At 38.3% G+C, this 18,140-nt stretch overlaps 1 protein-coding gene across 1 annotated transcript in view; it reads left to right on the top strand.

The window, feature by feature from the left end:
- The first annotated feature begins 11 nt into the window (after positions 1–11).
- b3glcta (beta 3-glucosyltransferase a) overlaps positions 12–18,140 on the top strand; it is a 68,925-nt gene continuing 50,796 nt past the window's right edge. Inside the window, exons 1-2 of the mRNA XM_053320468.1 lie at positions 12–165; positions 8,717–8,760. Coding sequence (XP_053176443.1) covers positions 102–165; positions 8,717–8,760 — 108 coding nt within the window. The 5' untranslated portion in view covers positions 12–101. The remainder of the gene's footprint in view (positions 166–8,716; positions 8,761–18,140) is intronic.

Genomic DNA, 18,140 nt, shown 5'->3' with positions numbered 1-18,140 from the left:
AAGGAAAAAGCCCTGTTGTGTTTCTTTTTCTAACACTGTCAGAAAGCCCATGCACTGCGAGCTCTCTCCACCACCTACACTGCAAACAGGACTATGTAAAGATGCTGTCGAACAATCCTCACGTCGGGCACAAAGTGGCAGGATGTTTGCTTTTCCTCTCGTTCTGTAAGTACTCACTTTACTTTCTAATCCCCATGTCAGGAGAGGCTAGAAGACAGACAGCTGTGAGGGACATAATGACACCCTGAACGGTAAACAGGTTATCGTGTTTGAAAAGGGTGAAGCTTGTGTTTGGAAAAAGGGCGGCAGTGTGATCTGGATTCAGTGTTTCCAGCAACAAGAAGAGACGAGCTACGAGTGTATTAAACAACTGTTTCAGAAGTGCGGAGCCATGATTCGCCTCAACTTCCTGAGGAGTTGAAAGGCGATTTACACGTATCGGTTACCATGTGGCAAGACTATAAGTTTACATTTAGAGTTAGTGACAGTGAAAGGGGTCTATTAGGAGTCATGGTTTTCTACAACAAATGTTTCGCTCGAATCAGCTTCCGACAAGCGTCAGGCATTAAGTAGCTTCCTACTGACACACAGACGTAGCTGTAGTGGGAGTCAAGCTTGAGGATGAATGCACCTCGGGCTACAGCTACTGTAAGCTTTACTAAGTCATTCTGCATGTGCACAGGGAGGATTGCAACAAAAGTATGAGAGTTATGTGTTATGTCATTTATTTAGCTGTCAGTTGCTGTAGGGGGGGAATAAATTGAGAGTGGCATTCTACTTTTAATTCAAATAGTTAAATTTGTTGCTGAAGCATGTCAAAGTGTTGAAAAATTGCCTGTGATTCCATCTATTGACTTAATTGCTTAATTGGACAAATGTCATTCTTAAAAGATATTTTAGGTGAAATAAAGCAGACATATTTAGCCAATATGATCTCTATACATACAGTATGTTATGTCCTTGCACATGTTCTGTATGCAAAATACATTCAGTGATGTGTCCATTGGGTGGGGTGCAGCACATAATGTGTGGCTGCAGCTGTGGAGAGACCAATATTGCAGCCCAGTGCATCATGTGGATGTTCTCCTGAATAGAATGAGATAAATGCTGAGCGCAGGAGAGTGTGCCTGCCTTGCAAGGATAGTAAATTGTAATAATGAAATGAAAAAGCCGGGAATGCACAAGAGTCTGCAAATATTTTAGAAGGGCAAGAAAGGGCAATATCTTGTCTGGGTAAATCATGCAGGAAATAATGACATTTCTGTCATGTTTAACACGATGTTAAGACCACAGATAGGTACAATTTCAATACAGGCTGACTGTGTAAATATCTAGAAATCTAAATGCAACGAGAAATTGCTACTGATGACACACATTTATTATTCATTTGATACAAACTTGGATTAGTAGTTTGTAACCTACACTTTGTCACACTCTTTTCTTTTTCTTCTCCTAACATTATTGTGCATTGAGCAAAACATGCTGCAGAACAACAATTCAAGCTTGTTGACAAGTCAAAAATTCAGATACAGTCTGGGCAGTATGGGGTGCCAGGGTCACTGCTCCGAGCTGCTGTTACCCTGTGCTCGAGTGAGAGCTGTGTTTGTGTATTTGGCACTGAGTCAAGCAAGTTTAGTTGGGCATCAGACTCTGACAAGGCTGCTTGTCTGCTCCCCCTGTATGTAATATTCATGGACCTAACATCAAGCCAAGGTTTGGAGAGTGTCCATTTTGGTGACATTAGGGTGCCATCTCTGCTGTTTTTCAATGATGTTATCCACGAGGCTTCAACAGACAGTCATTTCTGATGTGCACTGGAGCAGTTTGTAGCTGAGCGTGACGTCAGGTTGATTAGAAGCACCTCCAAGTTTGAGGATCCAACACTCTCTCTCTGAGTCCACATGGGCCGCATTTCAACTGCAGCACGTGTGTTGGCATCTACAACGTCTGCGTTAGAATGTCGATATTTGGATACTAACATGATGTGCAGTGGCAAAATGGTGCTATACTGAATTGTGGATTTGATTAATAAAGCTAAAATCTGTAATAAATAAATACATATCTCATTCTTTGAAGCTGCAACTGACAATTATTTTCATTACTGATAAATCTGTCAATTCTTTTGTAGATTTAATAATTAATTCCATAAATTATCGATAAAATACTAGAAGTCAATAAATGCTGTAAGAGACCTAAAACAGATTCAATCAGACTATACAACAAAAACAGCAAATCACCACATTTGAGAGGCAGAAACTAGGACATGTTTGGCATTTATGCTAGAAAAAAGCGACTTAAAGAATTAATTACGTATCATGTCGTTAGTGTATTCTCTGTCAATGGACTAATTGTTTCAACTGCTGGACTGGCAATGCAACTAACTAACTAACTAACTGAGTTGGTCAATGACATTTTCATTGCATACCAACAAGCAACTTCTCAAAGGTTATATCTCATCTGAATTCAAGTTTGAACATGCAGAAAGTAACACTTTGAGTTTTAACCATAAAAAAAAGTAGTTTTCTTGATTGAAGTGGCTGAATTCAGAGTTCGCTTGGAGGTTTTAGTTAGAAGTGACAGTAAAAAAGGATTGTGAGAATGATGTGGCTGATGGTGGTGAGGAGAGAATGGAGCCACAGAGGAAAGCTCTTAAATAACTTTGTTCTGATTGTCAGCTGTGGTCAAAAGTTTTGGATAGTGGCTGAAAGAATGAAATTGAGGACACGAGCAGGCAGCCACATTGAATTTCTTCTGTAGGCTGGATGGCTTCTCTGTTGTGTGACAGTGTGAGAAGGTTTGGGAATTAAGTGGACTTTAGTGGTATATCTCGTCTGTGGTTCATCGATTTCCTCCAAAGACATCCCACCCTCTCACCTCTAGGATATGATGTATACTGTATGTCTAACTGGTCTGGGGGTGCTTAAGGACGAGCTGAAAGAAGCTGCTGGAGGAAGGACTCTTCTGTCTCCACTGAATGAGCAGGTGTTGGCTGAGTGTTGGATGGTCTTACTTGTATTAAAAAGATAAATAATTTAAAAATCATTTTAAAATATTAATGTCACCTTAGTTACCTTAGTCCATGAAATGTCAGAAATCTGTGAGAAATGCCTTCATAGTCTTTACTGTTTGTTTTGTCCAACAAACAATCCCAAACCCAAAGAGGTTCAGTTAACTATTATTATTAGAAAAAACAGCAGCATATCTGCATATTACAGACAATAGAGGAAGATATCTTGTGGCAAATGATTAGCAAAATTGTTGCTTTTTGTAGTGTGGCAACATTGACTGTTTGTTTTTTTTCAATTGGGAGATAAGCCAGTTAACATCAGCATATGTGGGATATATTCTAAATAAGTAAACTAATATCATATGTTATGTATGACAGCTTTTTTTCTTCAGTTATTTTGTTGATATCTTATAATGACCATATGGTATTGGTAGTGAGGGTGCTGCACACTAAGCAGTAGTTAAAAAAGCACTAAATATAATGTAACTAATGTTAAACAATATTAAATCAAGAGTGAGCTCCAGCTAGTCATTTTAAACTCAGTTAGCAGTTGTCTGTATGGATCGTCGATGACTGCTGGCGTTGCTCGAGTTTGAATAAAAAGTTTAAATTTAACACAACACCAGATGAAGCCATCGCCTTCTGCATGCTAACAGTTTGCCGAGCAGTTTTCAAAAATACAAATCAGATGCATTATTACAACTGTATGAGCAGCGCAAACAGCATGCCATCTGTGCCAGTCCTTTGAGGAGCTGCTTTTATTATAACAGAGTTTCTTGCCTCTGTCCCGACAAAGAGTCATAATTATTCCATGAAAGGAAGAAACACAGACATCTTTTAATTAACCAGACAGGTTTTTCAACAATAAAGAAAAACAGGTTCAAGCTGGATTAAGTCATTTTTGATCTCCATTGACCAGAAAAATCCAAATCTCACAGTAACAAACCTTGATAAATCAGTTCATTATCTTCTTAAATGTTTTCAGACAGAACAGAACACAGATTTTCTGTGCAACTGCACTCCTTGAATGCACAGAGAGAAGGATAAAGCTGAGAGCTTTCAGAAAAACAAATGACTGGAGTTTTTGATCAATTTTGAGATTAGTCCTAATCTGTGCTTTCACACATTCACAGGCACCAGCCCCAACACCTGATACTGCAAAACCCCACAATGTGTTTTTTGATTCCATTGCACAATTTCTACATACAATACAATATACTGTATGCACATAGCTACTAGGTATGGTTAAAGTTAGTGGAAGACTGTGATTATGGTTAAAATAAAAAAGCAAACATCTGTGCTGTGATGTGAACACCTATCTCTAAGTGAATGTTGGACTCGCTACAAGCCTGTTCACCACCCTGACCTCCACACTCTTAGTGTCTGCCTCACTACATTAAGGCCACAATACTTCAGAATCAGAATCATCCAATATAGACAATAATGGGCTAGAGTGCTAGTTTGCTAACTTTTTGTAGTGTCGGCACCTTGGCTGATTAATACAGACTGCCCCTAGTTTGTATGAAGAAAGCATGGTGAAAATTCCTCTTTAAGTCAGACAGACATGAGAATCCCATTTGAGTCTCCTTTTTCACCACATGTGGAGTGAAAACCCAATATTCACATTTCTTTCAGGTTTATTCTTCCAACTTCTGAGGAAACTATCTGAGTGTCTTTTATTGGTAAATGTTTAACTTTCTGCACTAGTCACACTCTCCTATTTTATGCTTGTGTGATGGTGTTCTTGTTTGAGCTTGAGTGCTGGGAGCTGCTGTCTGTAGTTTTAAAAAGGTGGTTGGGGAGAGCCGAATCCAGCTTTAATGGCCCTCAGCTTGAGTTTATTTGTGCACTGGTCTCAGAAGTGGTTTCTGGATGGTGACCATAAATATCAGCATTGTGATGAAACTCACTTTTTTTTCTTTTTTTAAAAAAAAGATATTATTTGGGGCCTATGTACCTGCCGTTTGGACTCTTCAAAAATCAGCCTCTTTGGAAACCTTAAGTGGTCCCACGTTGCTTTAAAAAGTCACACATGGATGTGGTGATTATCGGAGGTCAACTTTAAAATAAACACCGACTGCTAATTAGCATTCAAGTTAATATAATACACCTGCACTGCTGCCTCTGTTAATCTCATTTATTTAGCTCAAAAGCACTTTAATATGATGTCTGTATTTTTTTCCTACTCTCTCTGTTTTCATTCAATCCTGGATGAAGTAGAAAGTTAAGTCAGATGCCAACCATCAAACAAGCAAATCATTACTACATTGCCATATTAATCTGGATTAGATTAAAACCCTTTATTTCAAGCACTAAAGAATTGTAATTTTGCAAAGTAGATACCTAACATACATATATCAACCAGATTTTGCCTTATCAGATTTTAAAAAATTTCGCTTGATATATCAGCCTGATTCCCTCCCATTGTTATGAGAGTAGTGTCTCTCAGGTACTTGCATTGGACACCTGCTTTTATCACAATGACAATGTAAATTGAGTAGTTTGTTGAAAAGCATTCAACTAAACCATTCAGAGCCTTCATCATGTAGAGTGATTTTTCAGGGTTTCTAAAATCAAAGCAAGCAAGTTCCCTCCAGTGCGTCTCAATTGAAAACAAGGTTGAAACAACAGACTTGATTGTGCAGTATGCGGAGGCGATGAGATGGAGGTGTTCCTATCAGCACTCCTGACATTATGTAGGGAGTTACTTCCCCTTTCCCACTGCCTCGCTTTGCCTCCTCCTCTCCAGGGTGAGCCATGAAAAGATGGGAGGTTTGAGCAGATGCAGCAGAATGTATTGTGAGCTCCAATGTATTCCTTTAGGAAGCTTCGTTTCACGCCAAATGTTGCATTTTTAATACCAACAGAAGCTGGGATGCCAGATGACAATGTAGTCATTCTGCTGGCTCCACAGAGCTCATGATTTGCTGGATCAGATTTTATATTTCTAAACATCACATGGTAATAGCATTAATAGGCACAAGATGATAATGTGTTTATTTCGCTTTTTATTGCTCATTTAAAAACAGAGGCAGTATATTGGCCAAGCAACTAGCAAATTGTTATCATTTTTCTCACATTCAACAATTTAGCTGTCTCTTTTTTCCAGCAAGCTGCCACTTTTTCATTCGGAGCCATATGTTCTGAGAGATAAAGCACGAAACATGAATGAATGAATGTTTACATAGAGCTTGACAGATCATTCTTGACCTTGGAGACAGCCATTGACACAACAGTAGCCTATTCAGCTCAGCTCAGGTATACTTATTTACTTGTTCTGGAGCTTTGACCCATAGAACATGACTTTCATCAGGAGTTAAAATTTGCTCACTTTCCATTATTCTGAGTATCTCTCATCAATATTGGCTTAAAAGTTGCTTAAAACATGTTGCACTCCATGATTTAGGCAGCAAACATTTTCAGCGATCTTGCATTCATCAGGGTGGTGTCCACAGATATTTCTCTTTTCCATATTTGCAATTCACTGATCAATCACAACAGATACCTAGCTTATAAAACAACATTATCATCATAATCATCTTTTTCTTAAAATAAAAAAAACAATTCATAAAAATCATCAGTTCAGATCAGTGTTTCACAATGAGACAGGATGCAACTTTTATTGGACGTCTGCTTTTACAATCCCAATCACAAGAATCGAACCTGGGCCGCTCACACCAAAGCAACACATACAGACACAATTTACCATTTCCATAGCAACAACGAAATGGCTTACCCTACTACATCTGCGCTGATAAATTGTATTAAATGAATAAAGTGAGTTTCAGGTGGTTCTTTGATAGCCTACAAGCTACATCACTATCTATGAACAGGTTACCACTGTTTGACTGGTGACCGGTGTTTTGTTTGTTAAGGTTAGCTTACTCGCAACATTAGCTTAAAGCGACTCTTACCTTTATTACATTTCACACAGCAACAACCCCTCCTCCCTCCTATGTCCCACCCCACACTCCCTTCCCCACCTCCCTACCACTCCACCAATAATGATGAGTTTCTTATGCCTGGTGGATCTCTAACATTTTAGAGTGCCATTACCTTATTAATAGCATTTTAACCTAAACAAAAAAATGTGTAAAAATGTAACAAAGGTAAGGGGGTAGCTTTAACATGAATGAAAAAGAACAAGACATAACTTACTGAATGGTTACAATAGAGCAAAAAGGCACTGGCTTTGTTAAGTTTATCAGATATGTTTTGAACTACAAGACTACTGTTTCTCGATTGGTAAAAGAGAATTAGCTACATGTTTGCAGGTCTTTTGAGACTCCAGGCATTGAACCACTTCACACTGCTGTATCTGCATCTCATTTTGAATCATTGACTTGAACTTTAGTTGTTACAAGAACTCACCAATCTTAAGATGAATTGTATATCTGCAACTCACTGTTTGAGTGTTCTCAAAGTTAGAAATGAAAAGTTGAGCCCAGAACAGTGGTCATTTTGAGCATTAGCAAACTGCTGAAAATATACAGGATTTATAGGATTTTCTGGATAAGCAGCTCTTTGGTGTTTTCTTCTCATTTGTTTAATTGCTTTCTCTTATTGGAAGCACATCCTGAGGTGTCCCAAAACTGCAGTGTCTTATTGGAGCAGCAAATAAGATATATGTGTTGTTGTGAGGAAACATAAAATTGTGTGTTGAAATCAAATCTTCTGCTTATAAAAGTTCCGTGGTAAAGACCTTAGATGTGACCCCCACTTTAGTAGGTATTATCTGCTCTTTAAAACATGTATTTTCGAAAGAAATATATTGTTATGGCTTGGCTGTAAATTTTGGACTGCGGGAAAGCTGGCTTGCATCCATTGTTGTTTTTGGTGCTTTCATGACTAAAATAATTAGGTTCATTATGTTCGTTTGTTCTGAACTGGTGGCTCCACTCCAGGCTTCACACATAGAAGTGTTTTGAAGTTAACTCAGCTCTTTGAATAATTAAAGAAGAGAGCTTCTTTGCAATGGATGGAATTAATATCTGACCAAATTACTGCATATTGGGTCATAAAAGCCAGCCACAAAGATTGTATCTCTGTTATTAAATGTGTACATTTATATTGGTATTTTTTTATTGCAAAACTGTATATCTGTGTAGTGCTTTTAACTATACAAGAAACATCAGCTGGCTTGTTCCTAGAAAACATATCTGCTGCTTTTAGGCTTTAATCAACACTCTCAGTTGCCCATTGCAGCGTGTCAGGAGCAGGAATTTAACTCTTTCTCCGCTGTATTCACCTAATTGAGGTCAGATTTAAAGCCGACTGATGTTGGAGTGCAGATAACCTGATTTAATATAAACTGGTGTATAAATTAATTCTTGATGTATTGATTCCTGGGAATCTTTTCTGCAAAGACTTTCTTGTCTCAGAATCAATGGCAGTGTAATTGGATAGAAGCTCATAGGGGTCTAATTACAAATTTGGATAGATGAATGGTGTACTGCACTCCCAGAGATCCAACACAAACTCAGAATGAAGGACTTAGTCTCTGAGTGACCTTTTTCATTTTTCTTTTCTTTTTTTTCCAAAATAATCACAGGAAGCAGGATGTTTTCTCTTTTCTCTGAAACTTGCTTTTGTAAGGCAGCTTCTACCTGGAAGACAAATAGAGACAAATCACAGTTCAGTTCAAGGGATTCATTACTGTTTGTGCCTGTTCTTAAAATTATATCATTTTTCTCTTTTGCTTTCTTACAGTTCACATTGACTTTGCTGCTGGCAGCTCAGGAAAAGGCTCACAGGTAGGAACTGCCTTGGACACAGTGATGTTTGTTTATTCAATGTACAAACTGGCCCAGAAACGTTTGCTTGATAATTGCTATTAATTATTCATTTCCTTGTTTCCTCACCTCTATTAAAAACTTAATTACCTGACCAACTGGAATAAACAACCATGCCTTTTTCTTTTTAATGGATTAATTATCGCCCAACTGGATTAGAAGCGGTCTGCAATACAAATCCATTCACTCCTTCCTCACGTGCAAGATGATTTTCATGCTGTTGCATTTTCTTATTCTGCACTTGCTGCTCGATAAATAATTAACATGTTCAGTTGCTCTACTTCTTATTGGTGTGAGAAGATGTTGACAGTAAACCTTCTGGCAGAGGTGCTTAGCATCGCAGAAATGGGAAATTACTGTCTTACTTCTTATTGATGTCAACTGTTTTTCTCCACACTAAGGAAGTTTTGCCCTTTCGCTTGTCACTATTTCATTTCACATTGCTCTATGTTAGACAGAAATACTTATGAACTGAATGTTCAGTGCAACTCTGAAAATAAAAAAACATGAATTGGTTCTCTTGTTAGAATGCATTTATGAAAAACCCACACAGATATTTTCCTCTCAGTTGAACAAAAAAAGAGTTTTACCCTTAAATCAGTTTTTTTTAAAGTAATTGTGTCACATTTCCAGTGGACCTTTTTAAAAGATGAAACATACTGAATCAAAGCCTGATCTCATAACAAAAGTATAAAGGACCGATTAGGGACAGCTGCCTGTCAGAGGGATGAAAGCAAAGATTTAAATGACATCCATTCAGGAGAAGAAACCCATTATAGGAATGAAAAGAGCAGTGTTTTTGCAACAATGGAAACAAAATCAGGAATAAAAGTCATGTCTAGTATGTCTAATGTGCTGGGGAAAAAAAGAAGATAAAAGTTGAGAAGCTGCTTTATGGTGCACTTGTTTGTCTTAACTGTTTCAATACATCTATTCTTAGTTAAGTTTACTCTATGTTGTACGTGCTCCATCTTCTAATGGGCTTCGCTATTGGTTTACCCTGTGAGGCACCTGAGAAGGATCTTTGTGTTAACCACCTGATCAGGAGGAAGCTACCGTGCACCCCCGCCCCCCCATAAAGCCCCAGCGCGCTCTCTGCTCATCTTTCATTTAGTTACACCATCTGGTGTCACAGAAGGTATCTATATGTCTGCTAACAAGTCCGGCATCTCGGCGTAGCTACCACCAGATTCAGGTGCTGAGGTGGAGCCTGCTATGGTAAACCAATAGCAAAGCACAATAGAGGCTACGCGTGTAGAACTGGAGTTACATCCAGGTAACATGGGAGGGGGGGGGGGTAAACTAGTTGCCTAGTTACCCCTGGACTGTGGCAGTATTTTTACACTTTTTTATCAGTGGTTTGTTGAATTCAGTAATGTTTGTTCTGTTCAGCTACACAAAAAGTCCAACTTCAAAGTAGCAACCAGGTTGTTTCCTACTTTTTAGGTCTTCTGAGCGGAAGAACAACATTAATTAGACAGGAATACAGATTTTTAGGTCATGGAAGTGCTCCAGTTATGGAAAGTCGTAGAATTTACATCAGGGTCATGGCGAGAGGCCTTGCAGTCATTTACATACACAACATATTTGCAACACGCTTATAAATTAGTGGACTACAAAGTAAACACACGTGATATATTATTTCAAGAATAAACCAGTCCCTGAATAACACAGTTAATTATTGCTCATTACACAGAGGATTATTGACTTTCTAGCAAAGTCGTTTTATATTGTATGAGGGACATCTTTATAAATGTTATTTCAAACTGAACTAAAAGCTATTTTACCAAGGAATCCTAAAGAAATAAAACATATTATACAGTAGAATACAATACAGATCTAAGTTTCTGGATCAAAAAAATATAATTCATGTTGTCTGAGCTATCCAAATGCAAAATCATTTAGAATTATCTCTCCCTCAGAAAAAAAACAAAAACAATATTTTCACATTTTTTGGTGCCAAGTGTTTCTTAGATGTGGTTCTAAACCATTACTTAGAGCCATAACTCATGTCTTTAACACATCAGACATGATTCATATTTCTCATAAGTATATAATAATTGTTCAGAGGGATTGCTGCAAGGACAAAATGACTTGAAGATATCCTTAAACATGGGGTCTTCTGCATGTTTTTCAGTCTAATTTAAAAGTCTGCATTGTTGTTTCTTTCTGCATTCATCACATTATAGTACTTCAACCTATTTTTCAGCCACTGATTGTGGAATGAAAACCAACTTGCAGGAACTTGACAGTCTCACCATGATCTCAAAGAGCTTTTGTGATTCTAACAGCCTAAGATTATTGACTTGGCAGTGATTTTGTTGAAAGACTACATTGGGATTTGCAGCCTTCTTGTGTTGTGCACTAAATAGCGGTAAGATCGCAAGTCAGTGTGGAAAATGATTGTTTAAAGAACCTATTTATTATCATGATTGCAGTATGTAATTGATCAACCAGGTGACTCCCCAGTAAGATAATAAGAATGTGTTAAATAAATTGGTGTAGGATTTGCATTTAACGGACTGAAACCAGAATTGTGGTTTTTGAAACCACTGTTTTAGCAAAGCTTATTTCAGCAGATTTTAGGGCCAAATGGTCAGCAGGCATGATCTGGCACTGCATAAGAGAGGATTCCCCATCTGACTTCAAACAGCTGGGCTCATCCCATCGTGATTAAAATCTTCCTAAATCTGCAGTGGCTCCTGTAGCATGTAATATGAGTGTGTGATCACAGGGGCTACAGCGTTACAACCACAACAATTTTACACAAGTGTAGAAAACTGGTAAGTTAAAGTGTTAGTGTGATTCCAAGGCCCATGCATGGCAGAAAAGGAAACTATATACATTAATATTCTCTTTCAATTTTTAGAGAGTTGTTAAGTTACAGATTTGGCTTTGATCAGCATTGTTCCTACATTGCTACAAATGTAATAAAATGTAATGGAGGAAATATACTGTAGCTGCAGCAGTAAACACTGTAATATCATTTTCAGTAGTTGTCTTTGAACCCAGTCTGTGCCTTGCATATGGAAGTTTTTCTAGCAACCCCCCCCCCCCCCCCCCCCTTTGAAGACGGCCTCAAGCCTCTGATGAATGGCATCTGTTTGAACATAGAACGACTTGAAGAAATTGGCAAAGGCAAGCACAGGTACCTTGATTATCTGCTGCTCTAGGGCTTCATGAACCGCCTAAACAAGTATATAACAAGTTTGCTAATGTAAGCAGAAGTGCCTTGATCTCCTGCACTCAAAGGACTATGAGAGAATGCATGTGGACTACACTGTGTGTGAAATTATTTACAAACTTCCTGTTGAGGGTTCTCCGAGGCCAGCTAATGACTTAAACTTTATGGCTACTTTTATGCTATCTTTTTAAAGCTAGAATGATGACCTGTTATTCTGTATAAAAGATACAAACGCTGACGCTGTTGTGTTGCACGTCATGCCTCTGATTCTGAAACACTGGCCTACCCTAAAATCACTTAAAGGACTAATATTTATGTTGCCTTGCTAACATTGGGACCTCCTAAGATCCAGGACATTCAAAAGAAATTACAAGGCCTAAAAAGGGATGAAACAGATACCAGTTTCACAATGAACCACTTTAAAATTCCTAATGGTTAGGATTAACATTTGAAATTTTGATTATCATTAAAAGAGTTTTTTCTTGCCACTGTCTCCAAGTGTTTGATCATATGGGAATGTTGGGTCTCTATTAAAACCTGAAGAGTACGTTTAGAACCTGCTCTATGTGTGGCTTGAGGTCACTTTGTTGTGATTTGGCGCTATACAAATAAAGATTGATTGATTGATTGATTAGTGCGATTTGAAAAACTAAAGTCTCTGGAGCACTCCGGAGATTTTTCAGCCTTCTAAGAGAAATAATTCATGCTTTCTGCGTTCCACATCCACAGGAAGCTGTGGTCTTGCAGATGCGAATGTGGCTCCATTCAAACTTTTTTTGGAGGTCCACGGACACAAACACATTCCACATGTGCCCACTAGAAAACTGTGGAGGGCCACAAATTGACAATAGTTTAACTTTAAATTGTTCAAATTAAAAAAGGCATTACAAATGAACGGCACAAATCAACAGCAAGAGGGTTTTGGGTTCAAACCCACCAGCCAGATGGGGCCCTTCTGTGTAGAGTGTGCATGTTCTGGCCATGCTGTGTGGGTTCTCTGCAGGTATTCTAGCTTCCTCCCACAGACCAAAAACATTTAGGTTAGGTTAATTGGTTACTATAAATTTCCCATAAGTGTGAATGTTAGTGTGAATGGTTGTCTGTCTATACATATATATATATATATATATATATATATATATATATATTATTATTATATGTTAGCTGTGATTGATTGGCAACCTGTGCATGGTGTACCTGCCGCTCGCCCAACGTCAGCTGAGACTGACTCAAGCTCCCCCGCAACCTTTTAGAGGATACGTGGTAAAGAAAGTGGGTGAATTTGAAGATACAATTGTAAAAAGAGGAATAACTGAACTCACAAACTGTATTAAGAATACAGCTTTTAATCTGGCATTTAAAAGGACAATTCCCTTTCCAATTATCATTTCCATTTCCTGGCTGCTTTTCCTTTACCTATTAGCTATTCCATTTGCTGAGTCATTTACCTTCTCCTTTTAGCCCCTCCATTTAGCCTTTCCATGACACTTTGGTCCCTCCTGTGCTGCTAGAACAATGCAAATGAGTCTCCCAGTGAAGGCCCCCTCCTGTGAGTGGGTCCTGGTTTTCATAAGAAAAACCTCTGTTGTGGCTCGTCAGTACAGGTTGTCACATTATATCTGTCGTTTGATTGTTAGTAGTGATACAAACAATTAATACCAGGTTGTATAAATCACATACGTCTAATTTATGCTTTTAGCCAATCACTACAATCAGTATTACAAACCGCTGTGCAGTGTTTCTCTGATCAAACTTTTAAATGCAATAATCTTCTCCCCCAACCAGACTTTCTGGATCATATATCATTGTCTAACCAGCACCTTGAACAGCACGCCCACACCAACACAGCCTGTTGTAGGGTTTTCAGGCTGCATGCAGCTGAGGACTCCCTGTACATTGCTGAAAAACAAGAAAAAGTTGAGAAAAGGAAACAACAACTTGATAAGAAAAATAACACAGTATTTGCACTCATGTTTGCTGCAGTGCAAAGTGCAATCACCTCTAATGGCCACATGGTGCCATCATAAATGTTAATGCACGTTTGATATGGTTTTTATACGCTTACATAAGATACTTGCCATGTTATTATTTTAATGTTTATGCAAACAAAAAGTGCATAATGTTAGTGCTGCTAATTTTATTTGTGGTTTTCAGTTTGTGTATCAGTACTTGAATATTTTAGCACATTTTTAACAAGCAATAATACTGATAACTGTGATAATTTTGGTCATATAGTTTCATCTCTAGGCCCAGACAGGACGCTTTACTCTTACCCTCAGGTGATGTTTCTAGATGCCAGGGAAAAAGCAACGCTCAGACTTATGGCAGACACAAGAACACAATCAGTACAGAAGAAGTAAAAAGTAGTAAAAAATGCTGATCTTTGTGAGTTATTTAATATGTTTTAGAGGCTGAATGGTGTTTTTATTATTTAAACCATTTTTTTCTGTTAATCTTCACGTGGTGTAGGGTAAAACATTTTACTTCCAAATTATACAAAGTGGCGTCCTTATAAACTTCTAACCCAAACACGATCCATATGTTCTTTCTGCCACCATCACCAGGATAAGCATTGCTTAGTTCTTTTGTCCTTTTGAGTCTTCATCTTTTTGTAGACTACACTCATTCTTAAGTGCCATTCTATTGTTGACATAATGACCGGTCTTGAAGAAAAGGGGCTGTAGCATTCCTTACTGACACTCAGTTCAAGTCGTCTTGTCTAATTGGACAGTGGCATCTTCTCTGTTGTCTGGCAGCTTTCTTACAAACATCGTTTTGCAGTGTTTTGTGTTTAAAGCCTATGTGTATGTAATGACAGAGTGCCACCACATACGAAAAGAGCTTCTCTTATTCTACAAATTCCTTTCACCTTTGGCAGTTGTAAAGAAATCAGACTGGGTCTGATGCCTGAATCATTGATTCATCTCCCCTGCAATGACCTTATCTCAGCAGAAAAGACAGAGTCGTTTTCTGAGATTGTGTACATTTATGAAGGCTGACAATGTTGACCTGATGGCCCTGCCGATAACAGACAAAAACTGTGAATATCCACAGTTCTCTAGTATACAATCATCTGCATTCATTAATACCTACATCATCTTCTCCCGGAATCTGTACCTTAAGTAAAGAAACACAATTTATTTTGACTGCAATCCTACTTTTGGGATTTTCTATAATGTATACCTGGTAATAATGGTAGTAGGTATCTGATATGGTTTGAGACATTCAAGTGGCTTAAATATCCATATGCAGATTATATAGTAAATCAAATCCAAGCCCTTCCTTCCTCCTCCATTTTTTTCTTTTTTAAACAATGTGTAGCCCTTTTTTTGTGTAGCCCAAAAAAATGCATGGAAACAGTCCATGGTTTTAGAAGTTCTTTGATGGAGAAGAATCTGGGCTCAGCCCCTGATGGGTAACAGTCCAGCCAACGCCCATGGTGTGTGCTAATTTGTTTAATTTGAGTAAGGCTCATATAACCCACATTTACAGCAGAGTCCCATTAATGAGAAACTGGGATGAGGAATCCTCAACACTGCAATATTATCCAGAACAATGAAGCATTAGAGCTTGAATGATGTTTTTTGTGTGTGACCAATCTCTTTTTGTTAAGTTTTTCAGTGAAAATCTGGTCAAAACCACCTATCAGCCACCTCATGTAGAGGCTAGGGAGCATACTGTGACCCTAAATAACTTACACAGCAGGGCTTGACAGTAACGGTTGCCCTGTTGCCCCAGGCAACCAGATTTGGACCATTGTCAACAATTTTGTGCGGTCTGGGCGCCTCTGTTGGCAACTGTTCAGTGCTTAGAAAAACCAAGCTGAATCCCTTGATGTACAGTCTTTTAACTAAGTGAAAGAGTTCTCCTGCTGACTTGTTTTAGTCTGTGGTGAATTATTGAAGAAAAATGTTCAATGATAACTCATCAAGTTTAAGGAATTCACTGATACCAAACAAAATACACCTCCATCAGCAAAGACCCCTCCCAATCCCCTTCCGCATTCAGGGAGCCACAGGAGCCACAGGGCTTATGAACAATAGAGAGCAGCTAAAAAATGAGGAGGATAACAGTGCAGCAGGTTCACCTTCAGAGGAATTAACCAAAACTGTATACCAAAACACCAATTACTATATTCAAGACGACAAAGAAGCTTTTTCAGACTTGCCTTGCGTCTCCAGATCTAAAAGTGCTCTGATACAACAGAACTGTCAAGCTGCAAATTAGACTAGGCTGGCAGGAGTTAAATATTCAACCTATTGTAATTTATCCTGCTAATTAGCTAGTTATCTTGCAAATGTGAAATTTAAATGCAATGACATTCGTCTTTCATTTTCACTTTCATTTTCGGATTATTAATGATGCGTGTATGTGTGCATATGCATTTTTGTTGGACCTGTGAATGTGTGGATTCATCTTAGGTTAGGGTAAGGCTTTCCAAAATGAATGGAAGTCAATGCAATGTCCTAATAAAGATAGCTGTGTGTGTGTGTGTGTGTGTGTGTGTGTGTGTGTGTGTGTGTGTGTGTGCGTGTGCGTGTGCGTGTGCGCGTGTGTGTGTAAAAGTTCAAAAGACAAAAGTAGGTAATTTAAAATAGTTAAAAAGGACTCATAATATAATTTAGACAGGTCAAAGTACCCTACTTCAGTGCTCACTACCACCCACTGTACTTCACTGGGGACATGACGATGCGTGTTGCTATGGATACGGTCCAATGCTGTAACAACCATGTCTTATGCCAGTTAATTACATATTTAAGTTACCTTGACAGGATGTTTCAGTAGGATACAATGATGCATGTAGCCAAATGATAGCCTGCTCTGTATATGGCTTCCCAGGAGGCACAGGGACTTTGATGTGCAAAATGAATTCACATCAAGCAAATGTGTCACAGAGGTCTCCATTGTTTGAGTTCTTCCTCTTTTTATAAAAACATAGAGGGAGAGTGCTGCTATGAATGAAGACGGCCTCAAGTTCAACATGTTATGTTGATTATTTAAATAGGATTTGTTAATTGACCCTTCACGGAACGCCTCCTCTGATCATCAGTTGTCCAATCACCATAACGAGGCACAGTAGACCTGCCATGCTTTATGTTTCTCCACATGCAGAAGTCGTGTGTATGTGGCTGTTCATAAGAGCAATACTTTGAATAGTTAGAAGCAGGGTGTTTTTTTTTTTTTTTTTTGTTTTTTCCTTTCCAAAACCAAAAATACACACGTGGAAGAAGTGGATCAAACAGTGTGTTTATCAGCTCTAACATAAGCTACAAACATCAGTGTGTCCAGAGAAGTAGCTTACTGGCCACAATAGTGAGCGTGTGTTACCCCTAAGGCCAAAAAGCATTCATTAACTAACTGTATTAGTTTGTAGGGTTATAGGTTACTACTGTAATCTTTTTAAAATGCATATAAGACCCAGGAGAATTGAAAGTTTGACAGGCATGCCAACATTCACTAAAGTGGGGTGGGGGCTTAACAAACTGTTACTTACAGAGGCCGATTACCACTCCAAATGTAAACTAAATCCAAATGATAATGCTTAATAGCCATGTTGGCAATTAGAGAGAAATGAAAGAGCAGGTTAACAGTTTGAGTTGTCAGTTGGTGCTTTGCTCCTTCGCTACAGACTATTATTATTAACAGTTATTATTATTATTGTTATATTATTGTTATTAACAGTTTTTTCAATTTTCAGTCGAAGTCAACAAAATGCAGAAAAATACTATAAAGAGAACCTGACAGGAATAGTCTGCTGACGGTCACAGTCAGCAGACGTTTGAAGTCAATAAGTCATTACACATTAAGAGCTTTTGCTTGTGTAAGAACCGTTCGATAGATCTGAAAGCATCCTCAGTTTGCATTTGTAACATCAGTCATTTTATTCCTTAGTTAATATAAATATAGATTGGAAACTTTAGTAATAGTGTTTCAAAACCACAGGTGCTTCAGGTGTTTAGTCCACCTTGACAACATGCTTCTGTAAATATCACACATTTTCCACTCATGTCACAATTCAGGAAATACTGCAACCTTGACTCTTTCTTGCCATCATTGAACAGAAAGCTAATGAGACCTGACAGGTCACTCACATCAGTGGAGCGTCTGTGCCCTTAGGGACTGAGAAATGTGGCAGGAGCTTTGACATGAATGTATG

Source organism: Scomber japonicus, chromosome 6 (genome assembly GCF_027409825.1).
Source record: "Scomber japonicus isolate fScoJap1 chromosome 6, fScoJap1.pri, whole genome shotgun sequence".
NCBI classification, from domain to species: domain Eukaryota; kingdom Metazoa; phylum Chordata; class Actinopteri; order Scombriformes; family Scombridae; genus Scomber; species Scomber japonicus.
The sequence above is the reverse complement of the archived record's forward strand: the minus strand, read 5'-3'. Positions and strand labels throughout refer to the sequence as shown.